The sequence below is a fragment of the Pseudophryne corroboree genome, chromosome 3 (assembly GCF_028390025.1).
Source record: "Pseudophryne corroboree isolate aPseCor3 chromosome 3, aPseCor3.hap2, whole genome shotgun sequence".
Lineage (NCBI taxonomy): Eukaryota > Metazoa > Chordata > Amphibia > Anura > Myobatrachidae > Pseudophryne > Pseudophryne corroboree.
In genome coordinates, this window is record NC_086446.1 from 780,986,096 (window position 1) to 781,005,789 (window position 19,694).

Consider the following 19,694-nt stretch of genomic DNA (forward strand, 5'->3'; position numbering starts at 1 on the left):
CCATGTCCCAATCTACCCTTCTCACCAAGGGTACCTCAGGTTTGTGATACAAAACTGTCATTATCAGTTTCAGACGCTGCCATTTGGATTGTCCACGGCACCACGGGTCTTTACCAAGGTAATGGCCGAAATGATGATTCTTCTTCGAAGAAAAGGCGTATTAATTATCCCTTACTTGGACGATCTCCTGATAAGGGCAAGGTCCAGGGAACAGTTAGAGGTCGGAGTAGCACTATCTCAGGTAGTGCTACGTCAGCACGGGTGGATTCTAAATATCCCAAAATCACAGCTGATTCCAACAACACGTCTACTGTTCCTAGGGATGATTCTGGACACAGTCCAGAAAAAGGTGTTTCTCCTGGAGGAGAAGGCCAGGGAGTTATCCGAGCTAGTCAGGAACCTCCTAAAACCAGGACAAGTGTCAGTGCATCAGTGCACGAGAGTCCTGGGAAAAATGGTGGCTTCTTACGAAGCGATTCCATTCGGAAGATTCCATGCAAGAACCTTTCAGTGGGATCTGCTGGACAAATGGTCCGGATCGCATCTTCAGATGCATCAGCGGATAACCCTATCTCCAAGGACAAGGGTATCTCTCCTGTGGTGGTTACAGAAGGCTCATCTTCTAGAGGGCCGCAGATTCGGCATTCAGGATTGGATGCTGGTAACCACGGATGCCAGCCTGAGAGGCTGGGGAGCAGTCACACAGGGAAGAAATTTCCAGGGCTTGTGGTCAAGCATGGAAACGTCTCTTCACATAAATATCCTAGAGCTAAGGGCCATTTACAATGCCCTAAGTCAAGCAAGGCCTCTGCTTCAGGGTCAATCGGTATTGATCCAGTCGGACAACATCACGGCGGTCGCCCACGTAAACAGACAGGGCGGCACAAGAAGCAGGAGGGCAATGGCAGAAGCTGCAAGGATTCTCCGCTGGGCGGAAAATCATGTGATAGCACTGTCAGCAGTGTTCATTCCGGGAGTGGACAACTGGGAAGCAGACTTCCTCAGCAGACACGACCTCCACCCGGGGGAGTGGGGACTTCATCCAGAAGTTTTCCAAGTGATTGTAAACCGTTGGGAAAAACCAAAGGTGGACATGATGGCGTCCCGTCTCAACAAAAAAATGGACAGATATTGCGCCAGGTCAAGGGACCCTCAGGCAATAGCGGTGGACGCTCTGGTAACTCCGTGGGTGTTCCAGTCGGTATATGTGTTCCCTCCTCTTCCTCTCATACCAAAAGTACTGAGAATCATAAGAAGGAGAGGAGTAAGAACGATACTCGTGGCTCCGGATTGGCCAAGAAGAACTTGGTACCCGGAGCTGCAAGAGATGCTCACGGAGGACCCGTGGCCTCTACCTCTAAGGAAGGACCTGCTCCAGCAGGGACCTTGTCTGTTCCAAGACTTACCGCGGCTGCGTTTGACGGCATGGCGGTTGAACGCCGGATCCTGAAGGAAAAAGGCATTCCAGATGAAGTCATCCCTACCCTGATCAAGGCAAGGAAGGATGTAACTGCAAAACATTATCATCGCATTTGGCGAAAATATGTTGCGTGGTGTGAGGCCAAGAAGGCCCCTACGGAGGAATTTCAACTGGGTCGTTTCCTACATTTCCTGCAAGCAGGATTGTCTATGGGCCTAAAATTAGGATCCATTAAGGTTCAAATTTCGGCCCTCTCGATCTTCTTCCAGAAAGAACTGGCTTCAGTGCCTGAAGTTCAGACGTTTGTCAAAGGGGTACTGCATATACAGCCTCCTTTTGTGCCTCCAGTGGCACCTTGGGATCTCAATGTAGTTTTAGGGTTCCTAAAATCACATTGGTTTGAACCACTTGCCACAGTGGATTTGAAATATCTCACATGGAAAGTGGTAATGTTGTTGGCCCTGGCTTCAGCCAGGCGCGTATCAGAATTGGCGGCTTTATCCTATAAAAGCCCTTACCTGATATTTCATTCGGATAGGGCGGAATTGAGGACTCGTCCTCAATTTCTCCCTAAGGTGGTTTCAGCGTTTCACATGAATCAACCTATTGTGGTACCTGTGGCTACTAGGGACTTGGAGGACTCCAAGTTGCTGGACGTAGTCAGGGCCCTAAAAATATATGTTTCCAGGACGGCTGGAGTCAGAAAATCTGACTCGCTGTTTATACTGTATGCACCCAACAAGCTGGGTGCTCCTGCTTCTAAGCAGACGATTGCTCGTTGGATTTGTAGTACAATTCAGCTTGCACATTCTGTGGCAGGCCTGCCACAGCCAAAATCTGTAAAAGCCCATTCCACAAGGAAGGTGGGCTCATCTTGGGCGGCTGCCCGAGGGGTCTCGGCTTTACAACTTTGCCGAGCAGCTACTTGGTCAGGGGCAAACACGTTTGCTAAATTCTACAAATTTGATACCCTGGCTGAGGAGGACCTGGAGTTCTCTCATTCGGTGCTGCAGAGTCATCCGCACTCTCCCGCCCGTTTGGGAGCTTTGGTATAATCCCCATGGTACTTACGGAGTTCCCAGCATCCACTAGGACGTCAGAGAAAATAAGAATTTACTTACCGATAATTCTATTTCTCATAGTCCGTAGTGGATGCTGGGCGCCCATCCCAAGTGCGGATTGTCTGCAATACTTGTATATAGTTATTGTTTCAAACAAATCGGGTTGTTTATTGTTGGAAGCCATCTTTTCAGAGGCTCCTACGGTTATCATACTGTTAACTGGGTTCAGATCACGAGTTGTACGGTGTGATTGGTGTGGCTGGTATGAGTCTTACCCGGGATTCAAGATCCTTCCTTATTATGTACGCTCGTCCGGGCACAGTATCTTAACTGAGGCTTGGAGGAGGGTCATAGGGGGAGGAGCCAGTGCACACCAGCTAGTCTAAAGCTTTTACTTTTTGTGCCCAGTCTCCTGCGGAGCCGCTATTCCCCATGGTCCTTACGGAGTTCCCAGCATCCACTACGGACTATGAGAAATAGAATTATCGGTAAGTAAATTCTTATTTTTTGTGTGTAGGACATACAATGGTATCAGTGGCATAACTGTGTGTGGCATAATATGTAACTAATAGGCATTATGGTGTGTGGTATAACATGTATAAGGAATTACGGTGTGTGGCATAATGTGTAATGGGTAGGGTGGCCAATCCCGGCGTCGGGATCCCGGGATTTGGAGCTTCCAATCCCGGGATTTCGGGACTGTGCTGTGCATGTGCTGTTTCACATCTCTTCCAGGCAGCGCTGAGCACTCGGCTCAGACACTGCCTGGCTATGCGGCTGTGCGCGGCGCTGCGTGACATCAGAGGTCACATGGTGCATCGCAGCCACACGCTGTCTTGCCCCTTTCAGCCGCTCCTACCAGTCATCTTAAGCAGAGGCGGATACTGTCTCTGCTTGTCACAGCGGCAACATGACAGATCCTGGGCGGATGGCCGGCCCTGGACTCGAGGGGTGTATATATTGGAGTAGTCTGGAGTGGGGACTAAAGGAGGACGGAGCCCTGCAGTTGCTGATGCCTGCCTGCAGCAGTGTCAGACCAGCGGCACACTGTCCAGCAGTCCCATGCCCAGTTAGGAAGTGCGGGCTGCTATTTCGGGGAGGAGAGACTTAGAACACTGCCACTGTATTTAGCCTGGAAGAGGACCAGGGTGGGTCAGGGAAGTTATTTTATTCCTGGGGGTGGGTGGGTAGGTGTAAAGGGGTGGTAGGGTTGTGAGGAGTGGCTGTGATTATCATAATTCCTGTCACCCTGTGTTGTGAAGGGTGAGGGAGGGGGGGGGGGGAGAGGCCTGGGGCAGGGCTCATCTTGCGGCCCTGAAAGATATTATATTCCTGTGGGGGGCTGGAGCAGGGGCCATGAAATAATTTTTTTTTTTACCTCAGGAATAAAATAACATTGATGGCCCAGCACAGGCCTATAGGTAAAAGATAAGAGTTTTTTTTATTTTTCTGTGGGCTTGTGCTGCTGGGCCATAAATGTTCACTAAGAATAGGAAAAAGGGAGGGGGATAGCTATTGCACTAGTGTAATCTTGTGTGTATTTTTCAATTCATTTAGACCCCATATCGTATCACCTGTCATAAATTAGACTTTTTATGGGGGTGCTGCCACAGGATGTATTGTTGCCAATAATTAGAACTAGTTTATAAAGAGAAAAAGAAGAAGAAGAAATTGGACTTGGAGTGGCGCATTCCAAGTCCAATTTCTTCTTCTTCTTTTTCTCTTTATAAACTGGGCCATAAATGTTCACTTACGCCTGTGGATACTGTTGTTTCAAACCAAAATTTGTGCTAGTCAGTCATTTTTATTTTAGAAAAAGTACAAAATACATATCTTTCTCATTAACCAACTCAATCCCAGGAATCTCTGGAAAATCGGGATTGAACATTTTTCAATCCCGAATCCCGGGATTGAAAAAACAGCCTGGGATTGGCCTCCCTAGTAATGGGCATTACAGTGTGTGGCATAAAGTGTAATAAGCATTACGGTGTGTGGCATAATGTGTCATGGGCATTACAGTGTGTTTCATAATGTGTCATGGGCATTACAGTGTGTTTCATAATGTGTCATGGGCATTACGGTGTGTGGCATAATGTGTAATGGGCATTAAGATGTGTTGCATAATGTGTAATGGGTTTTACGGTGTGTGGCATAATGTGTAATAAGCATTATGGTGTGTGGCATAATGTGTAATGGGCATTACGGTGTGTTGCATAATGTGTAATAAGCATTACAGTGTGTGGCATAATGTGTAATGGGCATTACGGTGTGTGGCATAATGTGTAATAAGCATTACGGTGTGTGGCATAATGTGTCATGGGCATTACGGTGTGTTTCACAATGTGTCATGGGCATTACGGTGTGTGGCATAATGTGTAATGGGCATTAAGATGTGTTGCATAATGTGTAATGGGATTTACGATGTGTGGTATAATGTGTAATAAGCATTACGGTGTGTGGCATAATGTGTAATGGGCATTACGGTGTGTGGCATAATGTGTAATAAGCATTACGGTGTTGCATAATGGGGGTGATTCCGAGTTGTTCGCTCGCTAGCTGATTTTAGCAGCATTGCACACGCTAAGCCGCCGCCCTCTGGGAGTGTATCTTAGCTTAGCAGAATTGCGAATGAAAGATTAGCAGAATTGCGAATAGAAATTTCTTAGCAGTTTCTGAGTAGCTCCAGACTTACTCAGCCATTGCGACCAGCTCAGTCCTTTTCGTTCCTGGTTTGATGTTACAAACACACCTAGCGTTTGCCCAACCACTCCCCCGTTTCTCCAGCCACTCCTGCGTATTGCAACTAGAACGCCTGCGTTTTTCCGCACACTCCCATAAAACGTCCAGTTTCTGCCCAGAAACACCCACTTCCTGTCAATCACACTCCGATCAGCACAGCGATGAAAAAGCTTTGTTATGCCGTGAGTATGACCTCCTCGGAAGAACTCGGAATGACCTTCAATGTGTAATGGGCATTACGGTGTGTGGCATAATGTGTAATGGGCATTAAGATGTGTTGCATAATGTGTAATGGGTGTTACGGTGTGTGGCATAACGTGTAATGGATATTACAGTGTGTGGCATAAGGTGTAATGGGTGTTACGGTGTGTGGCATAATGTGTAATAAGCATTATGGTGTGTGGCATAATGTGGAATAAGCATTACGGTGTTTGGCATAATGTGAAAGGGGCATTACGGTGTGTGGCATAATGTGACCATGCCCCTATTGTCATATAGCCACTCTCCTAGTTTGATGTGGCCACGCCCCCTCATGACATGTGACCACGCCCATTTTTTTACTATCAGTACCAATAAGAAAAAAATTCTACTTGCACCACTGGGCATAAGGGTTAGCTTTAGAATTTACATTAAAAAAATGCATTGACCTTTTCTGTGTCGACCATTTGACCTTGTTGACCTAAGTTTATGTCGACCATTTCACTTCGACCTATTGCCTGTCAATCATCTGGCGTCGACCTATTGACTATGTACTATCTATCCTTCGATCCACGCCTGTGTGGAATACATATAAGATACTGTATGTTTAATGAAGCACTTTGTAGTTGGCCTAGTTTCTGAATATTATACATTTATAATTGTTTTTCACCCCTAAACCCTGCAGACTCCTTTATCTGCCATGTGGTATTAATGCAGGATTCGTTTAGGTTTGTAAAGAGCCCTCCTGCTGACATATCGGCAGATACCGTTGGTAGTGTACTCTGGTTTACGCCGGGCAGTATAATGCGCTATAGCCGGACTGACGGACGGGGTCCTTACATCACTACTTTGCAGATAACTGTTCTTTGCATGGAGCAGGCTGGGGGAGTCTGTGACCGCGGTGAACGGCACGGATCCTGGTTTCTGGCGATACTTGCTCTGTACGGAGGCCAAGAAACACAATTCAAAATGGCAGCTTCAGAATTCAGCAAGTAAATATATGACGCAGCCGTAACCCAGTGTATAGACCCGGAAAACTAATACATGAAGAACCTTTTCCAGACAGACCACAATTCCTACCAGCTTCACAAACAAGTATGAAACTGAATACTGCAATTTCTCTGTGCATCTAGTGTAATACCCTCTGTAACTACTAGGGGGCAGAGTCACTATCCAACAAGGAAATGTAAGTGTATTATTAAAGCAGCACACAGACTTGTGCCCTTATTACTAACACTGCTGTAACTGTATGCAATAGATGGCCAAATGCGTGTGCGAAAATGGGCATATGTATGTGCAGTACACGGGCAGATGTGTGTGCAGTAGATGGGCATATATGTGTGCAGTAGATGGGCATATGTGTGTGCAGCAGATGGGCATATGTGTGTGCAGTAGACGGGTATATGTGTGTGCAGTAGATGGGCATATGTGTGTGCTGCAGATGGGCATATGTGTGTGCAGCTGATGGGCATATTTGTGTGCAGCAGATGGGCATATGTGTGTGCAGTAGACGGGCATATGTGTGTGCAGTAGATGGGCATATGTGTGTGCAACTGATGGGTATATTTGTGTGCAGCTGACGGGCATATGTGTGTGCAGCTGATGGGCATATTTGTGTGCAGTAGACGGGCAGATGTGTGTGCAGTAGACGGGCATATGTGTGTGCTGCTGACGGGCATATGTGTGTGCTACTGACGAGCATATGTGTGTGCAGCTGATGGGCATATGTGTGTGCGTAGTAGACGGGCGGGCATATGTGTGTGCAGCAGACGGGGCATATGTGTGTGCAGCAGACGGGCATATGTGTGTACAGTAGACGGGCATATGTGTGTGCAGTAGACGGGCATATGTGTGTGCAGTAGACGGGCATATGTGTGTGTAGTAGACAGGCATATGTGTGTGCAGCAGACGGGCATATGTGTGTGCAGTAGACGGGCATATGTGTGTGCAGTAGACAGTCATATGTGTGTGCAGTAGACGGGCATATGTGTGTGCAGTAGACGGGCATATGTGTGCTGAAGATGGGCATATGTGTGTGCAGTAGACGGGCATATGTGTGTGTAGTAGACGGGCATATGTCTGTGCAGTAGATGGGCATATGTCTGTGCAGTAGATGGGCATGTGTGTGTGCAGTAGACGGGCATATGTGTGTGCAGCAGACGGGCATATGTGTGTGCAGTAGATGGGCATATGTGTGTGCAGTAGACAGGCATACGAGTGTGCAGTAGACGGGCATATGTGTGCTGCAGATGGGCATATGTGTGTGCAGTAGACGGGCATATGTGTGTGTAGTAGACGGGCATATGTGTGTGCAGTAGACGGGCATATGTCTGTGCAGTAGATGGGCATGTGTGTGTGCAGTAGACGGGCATATGTGTGTGCAGCAGACGGGCATATGTGTGTGCAGTAGATGGGCATATGTATGTGCAGTAGATAGGCATATGAGTGTGCAGTAGACGGGCATATGTGTGCGTAGTAGACGGGCATATGTGTGTGCAGTAGATGGGCATATGTGTGTGCAGCAGACGGGCATATGTGTGTGCAGTAGACGGGCATATGTGTGTGTAGTAGATGGGCATATGTGTGTGCAGTAGACGGGCATATGTGTGTGCAGCAGACGGGCATATGTGTGTACAGTAGACGGGGATATGTGTGTGCAGTAGATGGGCATATGTGTGTGCAGTAGACAGGCATACGAGTGTGCAGTAGATGGGCATATGTGTGTGCAGTAGACGGGCATATGAGTGTGCAGTAGACAGGCATGTGTGTGTAGTAGATGGTCATATGTGTGTGTAGTAGATGGGCATATGTGTGTGCAGTAGACAGGCATATGTGTGTGCAGCAGACGGGCATATGTGTGTGCAGTAGATGGGCATATGTGTGTGCAGTAGACGGGCATACGAGTGTGCAGTAGACGGGCATATGTGTGTGTAGTAGATGGGCATATGTGTGTGCAGTAGACGGGCATATGTGTGTGCAGCAGACTGGCATAAGAGTGTGTAGTAGATGGGGATATGTGTGTGCAGTAGACGGGCTTACGAGTGTGCAGTAGACGGGCATATGTGTGTGTAGTAGATGGGCATATGTGTGTGTAGTAGATGGGCATATGTGTGTGCAGTAGACGGGCATATGTGTGTGCAGTAGACGGGGATATGTGTGTGCAGTAGATGGGCATACGTGTGTGCAGTAGACGGGCATACGTGTCTGCAGTAGATGGGCATATGTGTGTGCAGTAGATGGGTATATGTGTGTGCAGTAGACGGGCATATGTGTGTGCAGTAGATGGGTATATGTGTGTACAGTAGACGGGCATATGTGTGTGCAGTAGACAGGCATATGTGTGTGTAGTAGATGGGCTAAGTGTGTGCAGTAGACGGGCATATGTATGTGCAGTAGACAGGCATATGTGTGTGCAGTAGACAGGCATACGTGTGTGCAGTAGACGGGCATATGTGTGTGTAGTAGATGGGCATACGTGTGTGCAGTAGACGGGCATATGTGTGTGCAGTAGACGGGCATATGTGTGTGCAGTAGACGGGCATATGTGTGTGCAGTAGATGGGCATATGTGTGTGCAGTAGACGGGCATATGTGTGTGCAGTAGACAGGCATATGTGTGTGTAGTAGACGGGCATATGTGTGTGCAGTAGACGGGCATATGTGTGTGCAGTAGACGCCGACGGGCATATGTGTGTGCAGTAGACGGGCATACGTGTGTGCAGTAGACGGGCATATGTGTGTGCAGTAGACGGGCATATGTGTGTGCAGTAGACGCCGACGGGCATATGTGTGTGCAGTAGACGGGCATACATGTGTGCAGTAGACGGGCATATGTGTGTGCAGTAGATGGGCATATGTGTGTGCAGTAGACGGGCATACGTGTGTGCAGTAGACGGGCATATGTGTGTGCAGTAGACGGGCATATGTGTGTGCAGTAGATGGGCATATGTGTGTGCAGTAGACGGGCATATGTGTGTGCAGTAGACGGGCATATGTGTCTGCAGTAGACGGGCATACGTGTGTGCAGTAGACGGGCATATGTGTCTGCAGTAGACGGGCATATGTGTGTGCAGTAGACGGGCATATGTGTCTGCAGTAGACGGGCATACGTGTGTGCAGTAGACGGGCATATGTGTCTGCAGTAGACGGGCATATGTGTCTGCAGTAGACGGGCATATGTGTTTGCAGTAGACGGGCATATGTGTGTGCAGTAGACGGGCATATGTGTGTGCAGTAGACGGGCATACGTGTCTGCAGTAGACGGGCATACGTGTGTGCAGTAGACGGGCATATGTGTGTGCAGTAGACGGGCATATGTGTGTGCAGTAGACGGGCATATGTGTTTGCAGTAGATGGGCATATGTGTCTGCAGTAGACGGGCATACGTGTGTGCAGTAGACGGGCATATGTGTGTGCAGTAGACGGGCATATGTGTGTGCAGTAGACAGGCATATGTGTGTGCAGTAGATGGGCATATGTGTTTGCAGTAGACGGGCATATGTGTGTGCAGTAGATGGGCATATGTGTGTGCAGTAGACGGGCATATGTGTGTGCAGTAGACGCCGACGGGCATATGTGTGTGCAGTAGACGGGCATATGTGTTTGCAGTAGACGGGCATATGTGTGTGCAGTAGATGGGCATATGTGTGTGCAGTAGACGCCGACGGGCATATGTGTGTGCAGTAGACGGGCATACGTGTGTGCAGTAGACGGGCATATGTGTGTGCAGTAGACGGGCATATGTGTTTGCAGTAGACGGGCATATGTGTGTGCAGTAGATGGGCATATGTGTTTGCAGTAGATGGGCATATGTGTGTGCAGTAGACGGGCATATGTGTGTGCAGTAGACGCCGACGGGCATATGTGTGTGCAGTAGACGGGCATACGTGTGTGCAGTAGACGGGCATATGTGTGTGCAGTAGACGGGCATACGTGTCTGCAGTAGACGGGCATACGTGTGTGCAGTAGACGGGCATATGTGTGTGCAGTAGACGGGCATATGTGTGTGCAGTAGACGGGCATATGTGTGTGCAGTAGATGGGCATATGTGTTTGCAGTAGACGGGCATATGTGTGTGCAGTAGATGGGCATATGTGTTTGCAGTAGATGGGCATATGTGTCTGCAGTAGACGGGCATACGTGTGTGCAGTAGACGGGCATATGTGTGTGCAGTAGACGGGCATATGTGTGTGCAGTAGACAGGCATATGTGTGTGCAGTAGATGGGCATATGTGTTTGCAGTAGACGGGCATATGTGTGTGCAGTAGATGGGCATATGTGTGTGCAGTAGACGGGCATATGTGTGTGCAGTAGACGCCGACGGGCATATGTGTGTGCAGTAGACGGGCATATGTGTTTGCAGTAGACGGGCATATGTGTGTGCAGTAGATGGGCATATGTGTGTGCAGTAGACGCCGACGGGCATATGTGTGTGCAGTAGACGGGCATACGTGTGTGCAGTAGACGGGCATATGTGTGTGCAGTAGACGGGCATATGTGTTTGCAGTAGACGGGCATATGTGTGTGCAGTAGATGGGCATATGTGTTTGCAGTAGATGGGCATATGTGTGTGCAGTAGACGGGCATATGTGTGTGCAGTAGACGCCGACGGGCATATGTGTGTGCAGTAGACGGGCATACGTGTGTGCAGTAGACGGGCATATGTGTGTGCAGTAGATGGGCATATGTGTGTGCAGTAGACGGGCATATGTGTGTGCAGTAGACGGGCATATGTGTCTGCAGTAGACGAGCATACGTGTGTGCAGTAGACGGGCATATGTGTGTGCAGTAGACGGGCATATGTGTGTGCAGTAGACGGGTATATGTGTGTGCAGTAGATGGGCATATGTGTGTGCAGTAGACGGGCATATGTGTGTGCAGTAGATGGGCATATGTGTTTGCAGTAGATGGGCATATGTGTGTGCAGTAGACGGGCATATGTGTGTGCAGTAGACGCCGACGGGCATATGTGTGTGCAGTAGACGGGCATACTTGTGTGCAGTAGACGGGCATATGTGTGTGCAGTAGATGGGCATATGTGTGTGCAGTAGACGGGCATATGTGTGTGCAGTAGACGGGCATATGTGTCTGCAGTAGACGAGCATACGTGTGTGCAGTAGACGGGCATATGTGTGTGCAGTAGACGGGCATATGTGTGTGCAGTAGACGGGTATATGTGTGTGCAGTAGATGGGCATATGTGTGTGCAGTAGACGGGCATATGTGTGTGCAGTAGATGGGCATATGTGTGTGCAGTAGACGGGCATATGTGTGTGCAGTAGACGGGTATATGTGTGTGCAGTAGACAGGCATGTGTGTACACATCTGTGCCCCTTGTATAGTAATGCAGCTGATGTGTTTGGGGTTGGACGTCTCTTTATACATCTGTAATCCCCAATCCTCACTAGACACCCCCAGACCCCGGTCCTGGCCTATTCCCCTCTGACAGATACATAGTGACAGCTGCTGCTGAGGGGACGCTTATACTGAGTCACCAAGGATATTCCCAAAACTAGATTTACATCGATTGCAACATTGTGACGTACTGACCTCGCTGATCAGTTCTCCGGCCCTCTTGGCGCTCTGTAGATGGGGGGACTGCGCTGCCTCCCAGCCGACTCCTCTCATGAAGTTTAAGTCGGACTTGTAACGAGACTGTGGAAGGGAATGAGAGGATTCTGTTTAATACTAGTTCCCCGAGGAGACGGTTATCAGATACCATCTCTTCCCTGCATACAAGAGGCAGCCGTCACACAATGCAGCGGGACAGGCAGTCACAGGGGGAATTAATATTAACTGAATAATCATTACAGACCGCATCCAGGGACACACTTACTTAACACTTGTAATGTGCAATGAGAATGAATAAGATGCTAATTAATTAGTAACACCACAAACCCCATCAGCTTCTCTGCATCTTACCCACCGGGGCAGGGTAACTAGATGGGGCCAATCAGCTCCCAACTGTCATTTTTCAAACACGGCCTGTAACATGACAGTTGGGGGCTGATTGGCCGGTACTTTATCACCGTGCAATTTATCACTCTCCAAGGCTTAATAAATCGGAGCCTTTGTGGTTTATATTTACTTTTGGAGAACGGGCAGTACATGGTATGAAAGGTGAGAAAAGACGCAATTACACATTTAGTAAAGCCGCGCTGGAAGAACAAGGGCTGGACCCGACATCAGACCCGGAAAAGGGGCGGGGCTAGGACAAGGCTTCTCAGTGCGGAACTTTTAATATATTCAAGAAAACTGCACTGAACAAGGAGCGCAAGATCGGACGGTCGACGCGGCCAATCGTAGCTGTGGTACAGGGGAGAGAACCAAATAATGGCACAGAGCAGGGCCAGTAGCAAAATGGGCATAAATAAAGAAAAAGAAAAACAGACAGAAAAATTATGTATTTTGCCAAACTGTATAGGTTTGCAGGTCTTTATTATAGCCACATATGCGTCCATTCGCTCTCTGGGAAAGCACAGTACAAATTCACGCAAGGTACAGAACGCTACGCAAACTGGCATAGTGTTCCCTTTACATCATCAGCCCCCCAATGTGTCTGTTCTACTTCTGCCGCTCCTCACTTCTAACAAACATCCCCCACTGAATTACAGTTGATCCATGACCAGGATTACGACCCTCATGGGGCCCTTGGCAACATACTCGCTTCGGCCCCTGTCTGCCTAGATGTGTCACAAAGCAAAACAATAGGTTAGGATGATCCAGGCCCATCAGTGTACACTGGTCCTTAGGAAGGAGCCTAGGATGTATAATGAAAGATCCAGTGTACACTGGTCACTAGGCAGGAGCCTAGGATGCTGATGCATAATGGATGATCCAATGTACACTGGTCCTTAGGCAGGAGCCTAGGATTCATAATGGATGATCCAATGTACACTGGTCACTAGGCAGGAGCCTAGGATGCTTAATGGATGATCCAATGTACACTGGTCACTAGGCAGGAGCCTAGGATGCTGATGCATAATGGATGATCCAATGTACACTGGTCCCTAGGCAGGAGCCTAGGATGCAAATGGATGATCCAGTGTACACTGGTCCCAAGGCAGGAGCCTAGGATACGTAATGGATGATCCAGTGTACACTGGTCCCAAGGCCGGAGCTTAGGATGTATAATGGATGATCCAGTGTACACTGGTCCCAAGGCCGGAGCTTAGGATGTATAATGGATGATCCGGTGTACACTGGTCCCAAAGCAGGAGCCTACGATGCGTAATGCATAATTCAGTGTACACTGGTCCCTCAGCAGGAGCCTAGGATGAATAATGTACACCGGTCCCAAAGCAGGAGCCTAGGATGCATAATGTACACCAGTCCCAAGGCAGGAGCTTAGGATGCATAACGGATGATTCAGTGTACACTGGTCCCTAGGTAGGAGCCTAGGATACTAATGGATGATCCAGTGTACACTGGTCCCTAGGTAGGAGCCTAGGATTCATAATGGATGATCCAGTGTACACTGGTCCCTAGGCAGGAGCCTATGATGCAAATGGATGATCCAGTGTACACTGGTCCCTATGCAGGAGCCTATGATGCATAATGGATGATCCAGTGTACACTGGTCCCAAGGCCGGAGCTTAGGATGTATAATGGATGATCCAGTGTACACTGGTCCCAAGGCCGGAGCTTAGGATGCTTAATGGATGATCCAGTGTACACTGGTCCCTATGCAGGAGCCTAGGATGAATAATGGATGATCCAGTGTACACTGGTCCCTATGCAGGAGCCTAGGATGAATAATGGATGATCCAGTGTACACTGGTCCCTATGCAGGAGCCTAGGATGAATAATGGATGATCCAGTGTACACTGGTCCCAAGGCAGGGGCATAGGATGAATAATGGATGATCCAGTGTACACTGGTCCCTATGCAGGAGCCTAGGATGATTAATGGATGATCCAGTGTACACTGGTCACTAGGCAGGAGCCTAGGATGAATAATGGATGATCCAGTGTACACTGGTCCCTATGCAGGAGCCTAGGACGCATAATGGATGATCCAGTGTACACTAGTCTCTAGGCAGGAGCCTAGGATGAATAATGGATGATCCAGTGTACACTGGTCCCAAGGCAGGGGCATAGGATGCATAATGGATGATCCAGTGTACATTTGTCCCTAGGTAGGAGCCTAGGATGCGGATGCATAATGGATGTTCCAGTGTACACTGGTCCTTAGGCAGTAGCCTAGGATACATAATGGATGATCCAGTGTACACTGGTCCCTATGCAGGAGCCTAGGATGAATAATGGATGATCCAGTGTACACTGGTCACTAGGCAGGAGCCTAGGATGCATAATGGATGATCCAGTGTACACTGGTCACTAGGCAGGAGCCTAGGATGCATAATGGATGATCTAGTGTATACTGGTCCCTAGGCAGTAGCCTAGGATGGATAATGGATGATCCAGTGTACACTGGTTAGTAGAGAGGGAGCCTAGGATTCATAATGAATGATCCAGTGTACACTTGTCCCTAGGTAGGAGCCTAGGATTCATAATGAATGATCCAGTGTACACTGGTCCCTAGGCAGGAGCCTAGGATACTTAATGGATGATCCAGTGTACACCGGTCCCTATGCAGGAGCCTAGGATGAATAATGGATGATCCAGTGTACACTGGTCCCTATGCAGGAGCCTAGGATGAATAATGGATGATCCAGTGTACACTGGTCCCTATGCAGGAGCCTAGGATGCATAATGGATGATCCAGTGTACACTGGTCACTAGGCAGGAGCCTAGGATGAATAATGGATGATCCAGTGTACACTGGTCACTAGGCAGGAGCCTAGGATGAATAATGAAAGATCCAGTGTACACTGGTCCCTATGCAGGAGCCTAGGACGCATAATGGATGATCCAGTGTACACTGGTCCCAAGGCAGGGGCATAGGATGCATAATGGATAATTCCGCTATGGATGGACCAATATTCCAAGCTCCGGGTCCTCACTCCAGTAACGTCCTGAGTCACCAGTTACTTGCTAGGCCGCGTTCTCCATCTGTAACAACGCCAGGTCTACTTTCACCGCCATTCCAGTACGCTCAGAAGAAATCTCATGGTGAGTTACAATTTTCCGCCAGATTTGATACGTGTGATATCCACTTTCTGCATGATCTATTTTCAATCCGAGATGATTAGAGGTATAAAGAGAGCCTTTGATCTGTATTAATAATTTAATTGCATCTTATTCGTTTTCCGCGCACATCAAACCATCAAGTGAAGCTGTTTGCATTTGTTCACATGACACGTCAGTAAATAATGGATCACGTCTGATACAAGACAGAGACCTCAAGTGAATTAACTGAGCCCGTTTCTACCCATCAAGAATTCCTTGTGTTGTATTATTTCCAGGGCCCTTAATTAATAATGGGAATGCTAATCACTTCATGGCTGTGTTATGTAAAGTGTCAAAGCGCTGTAATTGCAGAACACTATTCCCACTAATAAACTTAACTCCGATGATTGCACAATAAGGACGGGCTTTCAAGTGTCAGACGTGTGATCCATTTAGGAGGGAGAAGTTTCAAGGAATGGAAAACTGCAACCAAGTGATTATAGATCTCTCTCTCCATCACGTTTTACATTTTGGGCGAGAACACAATAGGGCTTGTTATGGGGCCTTTTTATCAATAATAATATTTGCGGCATAACTCCCCAAAACAACAATTTTCAGGGCGCAAATATTAAGGATGCTCCGAATGGGTATCCGGACTCCAGGTCGACAGCACAAAGGTCGACACACCTTAGGTCGACATGGACAAAATGTCGACATGGCCAAAGGTCGACAGGGACAAGGTCGACAAGGAAAAAGGTCGACATGCGTTTTTCACGATTTTTTTCTTTTTTTGAACCTTTTCATACTTAACGATCCACGTGGACTACGATTGGAACGGTAAAGTGTGCCGAGCGAAGCGGTAGCGGAGCGAAGGCACCATGCCCGAAGCATGGCGAGCAAAGCGAGCCATGCGAGGGGACGCGGTGCACTAATTGGGGTTCCCGGTCACTCTACGAAGAAAATGACACCAAAAAAACATAAAAAACTCATGTCGACCTTTTTCCATGTCGACCTTGTTCCTGTCGACCTTTTGTCCATGTCGACCTTTTGTCCATGTCGACCTAAGGTGTGTCGACCAATTGGCGTCGACCTAAGGTGTGTCGACCTTTGTGCTGTCGACCCTCAGTCCCAGACCCCTCCGAATGTATGAAGGAGGGAACGCAGCCGGTGTCATACAGTATCTGCTCTGGTCCCTCAGTTTCTGACAGCAATCGATGGCCACTGCCATAGCCAGATTAAGATAGGGGGGAGGGAGTGGAGGGGATATGGTACTCCGGGCCCCCCTATCTCAGGGGGCCCCCCTGGCCGGAGCACACTGACATCACTAGCTCTCCTTAGCAGTGCACGTGATGTCCCGATATAGTAGTGAAGTGACTGCATCACTGCACCAAGAACACATCCAGGGAATGGAATCCATTTGGAACCCCTGCCCCTGTTTTTGAGACAGTAATTTGCCACGATTATCGGTAGTAAGAAATTACAATTATCAGGTCTAAAACCCGATCATTGGTAAACTATCTAATAGAGGGGGTCATTCAGACGTGATCACTCACTAGCGTTTTTGCAGCGCTGCGACCAGGTCAGAACTGCGCATGCACCACAATGCGCAGGCGTGTTGCACGGGTACAAAGCGGATCGTTGCTGTGCGATGGGTTTAATGAAGAATCCATTCGCACAGCCGATCGCAAGGAGATTGACAGGAAGAAGACGTTTGTGGGTGGCAACTGACTGTTTTCTGGGAGTGGTTGGAAAAACGCAGGCGTGTCCAAGCGTTTGCAGGGCGGGTGTCTGACGTCAATTTCCGGGACCGGACAGGCTGAAGTGATCGCAGCGGCTGAGTAAGTTCTGGGCTACTCAGAGATTGCACAAAGTTTTTTTTGTATCGCTCGGCTGCACATGTGATCGCACACTTGCACAGCTAAAATACACGCCCCAGTGGGCGGCGACTATGCGAACGCAGGACTGCAATAAACAGCTAGCGAGCAATCAGGTCTGAATTAGCTCCATTGTGGGGGAGATTTATCAAAGCTCGGAGAGATCAAGTAAAGAGAGATAAAGTACCAACCAATCAGCTCATAGTTGTATTCAAACACAGCCTGTAATAAATGAATTATTAGCACTGTTTATGCTCCCACCTCGCTCTGTAGCTCATGAGCCCTCTTTGCCCACTGCAGCCTCATGTCGCCGGGCTCCGTGGTGTAGTGGTGGAGGAGCACCCTGTAGTCCTGGTCGCTGGCTAACGCCTGGGCTCTCTTGGCGTGCACCAGATCCATCATGTCCGTGGTCAGGTGATACTGGGAGCGGAGATCCTGGGAATCCCTCTTGTACTGCTGCTCGCTCTGTAACTTGGCGACGCGAAGGCAGTGCAGCATCTTGGGGTCATCCAGGATACTCCGGGCGCCGATGTGCTTCCCTCTCTCTGAGATATAGTCGTGCTTGTATTGGTACTGTGAAGGACAGAAAGACAGCATCATGTCAGGAGAATGTGGTCAGGCATCAGGAAGGGTTACCGCAACCAAACACCAGCGCTATCAGCCAAGAACTACTCACATCACTGGCGATCGACCCAGAGGACTTTGCAGCCTGGAACTGAAGTGCGTCCATCGTCAGCTTGTGGCCCTGCGCCCGCATATTGAGCCACGATTCCCTGTATTTGATCTGCAAACACACATAGTAGGGCCAGATTATGGTTTGTGGGGGCTCTATGGCAACTAACTTGTGGGGGTCCCTACCAATAAAACTGTCAATAAGAATGTATTAGACTGTGGAGCTCCCAGGTCATATTAAGGATGGCCATTGACCATCGTTGGTCAACAACCATCAATAGATTTCTACCAGCAATGGTAAAGGGCTTTGCCATCGATGGTGGAAATCCAATGGTTCTCCGTCATCGAAGGCACAGAGCCCTGCAATGTTTTTTTTTCCTTTCTCCATGGTCAAGGGCAAATGCAGGGAGGGGGGTTTCCAGTTGCCAAGAAACCCCCTCCACTTGGCTAGCGGCTCAAGTTATGACCACAGTATCAACAGCATACATTATACGATTACTAGACATGCTGCCACAACATGCAGTTTACAGGACAGAGCGGAGCTGCTGCACATGCCCAGTGGTAGAAGCTTCTTTTACCAAATTTGCTGTGTGTGTGGATCTGAGCGCTCAATCAGTGCCCTGGACTAGAGAGCAGCTGCCAGGAAGTAGAGACAGGTGCCTCACCATGAGGTGGGAGAATGTCTACTTAGAAAATGCATGTTAAATAAAGCCTATAATATAGACCATCTACCGCCCCACCAGACTCCAGCACTTGCTCCATTGTTCCGCAGAGCGGGAGTTTATGGATCGTATTTGGAAGCCCCCCTCTAGAAACCCTGCTTTTGCCCTTGATGGTACCAGGACATGGAGCCTAACTTTGCCCCCCGTCATGACTACCGAAGGCCCACCCCCACCTCTGACTTGCCTGCTGCCCCATGCATAATAGAGGAAAGATGACCATTTTTGTGCAAAACCATCGATGGTTCACCACCGGTGGTACAGTACCATCGACAGTTAACTCACAATGGCTCTCTAGTTCCCCTTATACAAGGAAGGAACCCCAGGTCACATGTGACACAGTGCCCCCACACTGTTGAGGTAGCTACTGTATGTTTGGGGGGGGGGGGGGCCTTGTGTGCGGAGGCTTCTGAATGACCACCGCGGCTGCCCGGTTGTTACCACAAGGTGTTCTCTCTGCACAAAGTACATTATGATGGATGGATTCATTTGATCATGTCGCCACCTTTCCTACGCAGGTTAGTAAGGTAGTGCTGAATAATTATTAATAACTGCCTGTCATGATAAATATGTCATATCATGGTTTACTTGAATATTAATATTAATGTATACTTGGCTCTTCTGATTCCTGGTGGCTGGGTGCAGTACAGTCAAACACAGGTATCAGCGTTCCATACAACGAACGTAGAAACGGCCATTACTCACGTCACTGATGTTGGCTGCATTGAGCCTGGCCTGAACGTGCTCCGGTAAATCCAGGACGGTGGTGTAATGATGGATCATGTCCTCGCCTGCCGCCTTGTATAGACGCTACAGAGGGACAGACAATAAGCTTTAGTTATTTACTAACAATTCATTTAGGTGGTAAACATGCACAGAACTGTAGATAACCAATCAGGCGCTGTCTTTTATTGTCCAACTTGTGCTAGATAGAATCATTTTT

General features: G+C 48.5%; 1 protein-coding gene across 1 annotated transcript in view; it reads right to left on the reverse strand.

The window, feature by feature from the left end:
• NRAP (nebulin related anchoring protein) overlaps positions 1–19,694 on the reverse strand; it is a 114,190-nt gene that overhangs the window by 11,961 nt on the left and 82,535 nt on the right. Inside the window, exons 24-28 of the mRNA XM_063963331.1 lie at positions 19,457–19,561; positions 18,037–18,144; positions 17,622–17,933; positions 11,966–12,070; positions 6,259–6,357 (exon numbers count right to left, since the gene is read on the reverse strand). Coding sequence (XP_063819401.1) covers positions 6,259–6,357; positions 11,966–12,070; positions 17,622–17,933; positions 18,037–18,144; positions 19,457–19,561 — 729 coding nt within the window. The remainder of the gene's footprint in view (positions 1–6,258; positions 6,358–11,965; positions 12,071–17,621; positions 17,934–18,036; positions 18,145–19,456; positions 19,562–19,694) is intronic.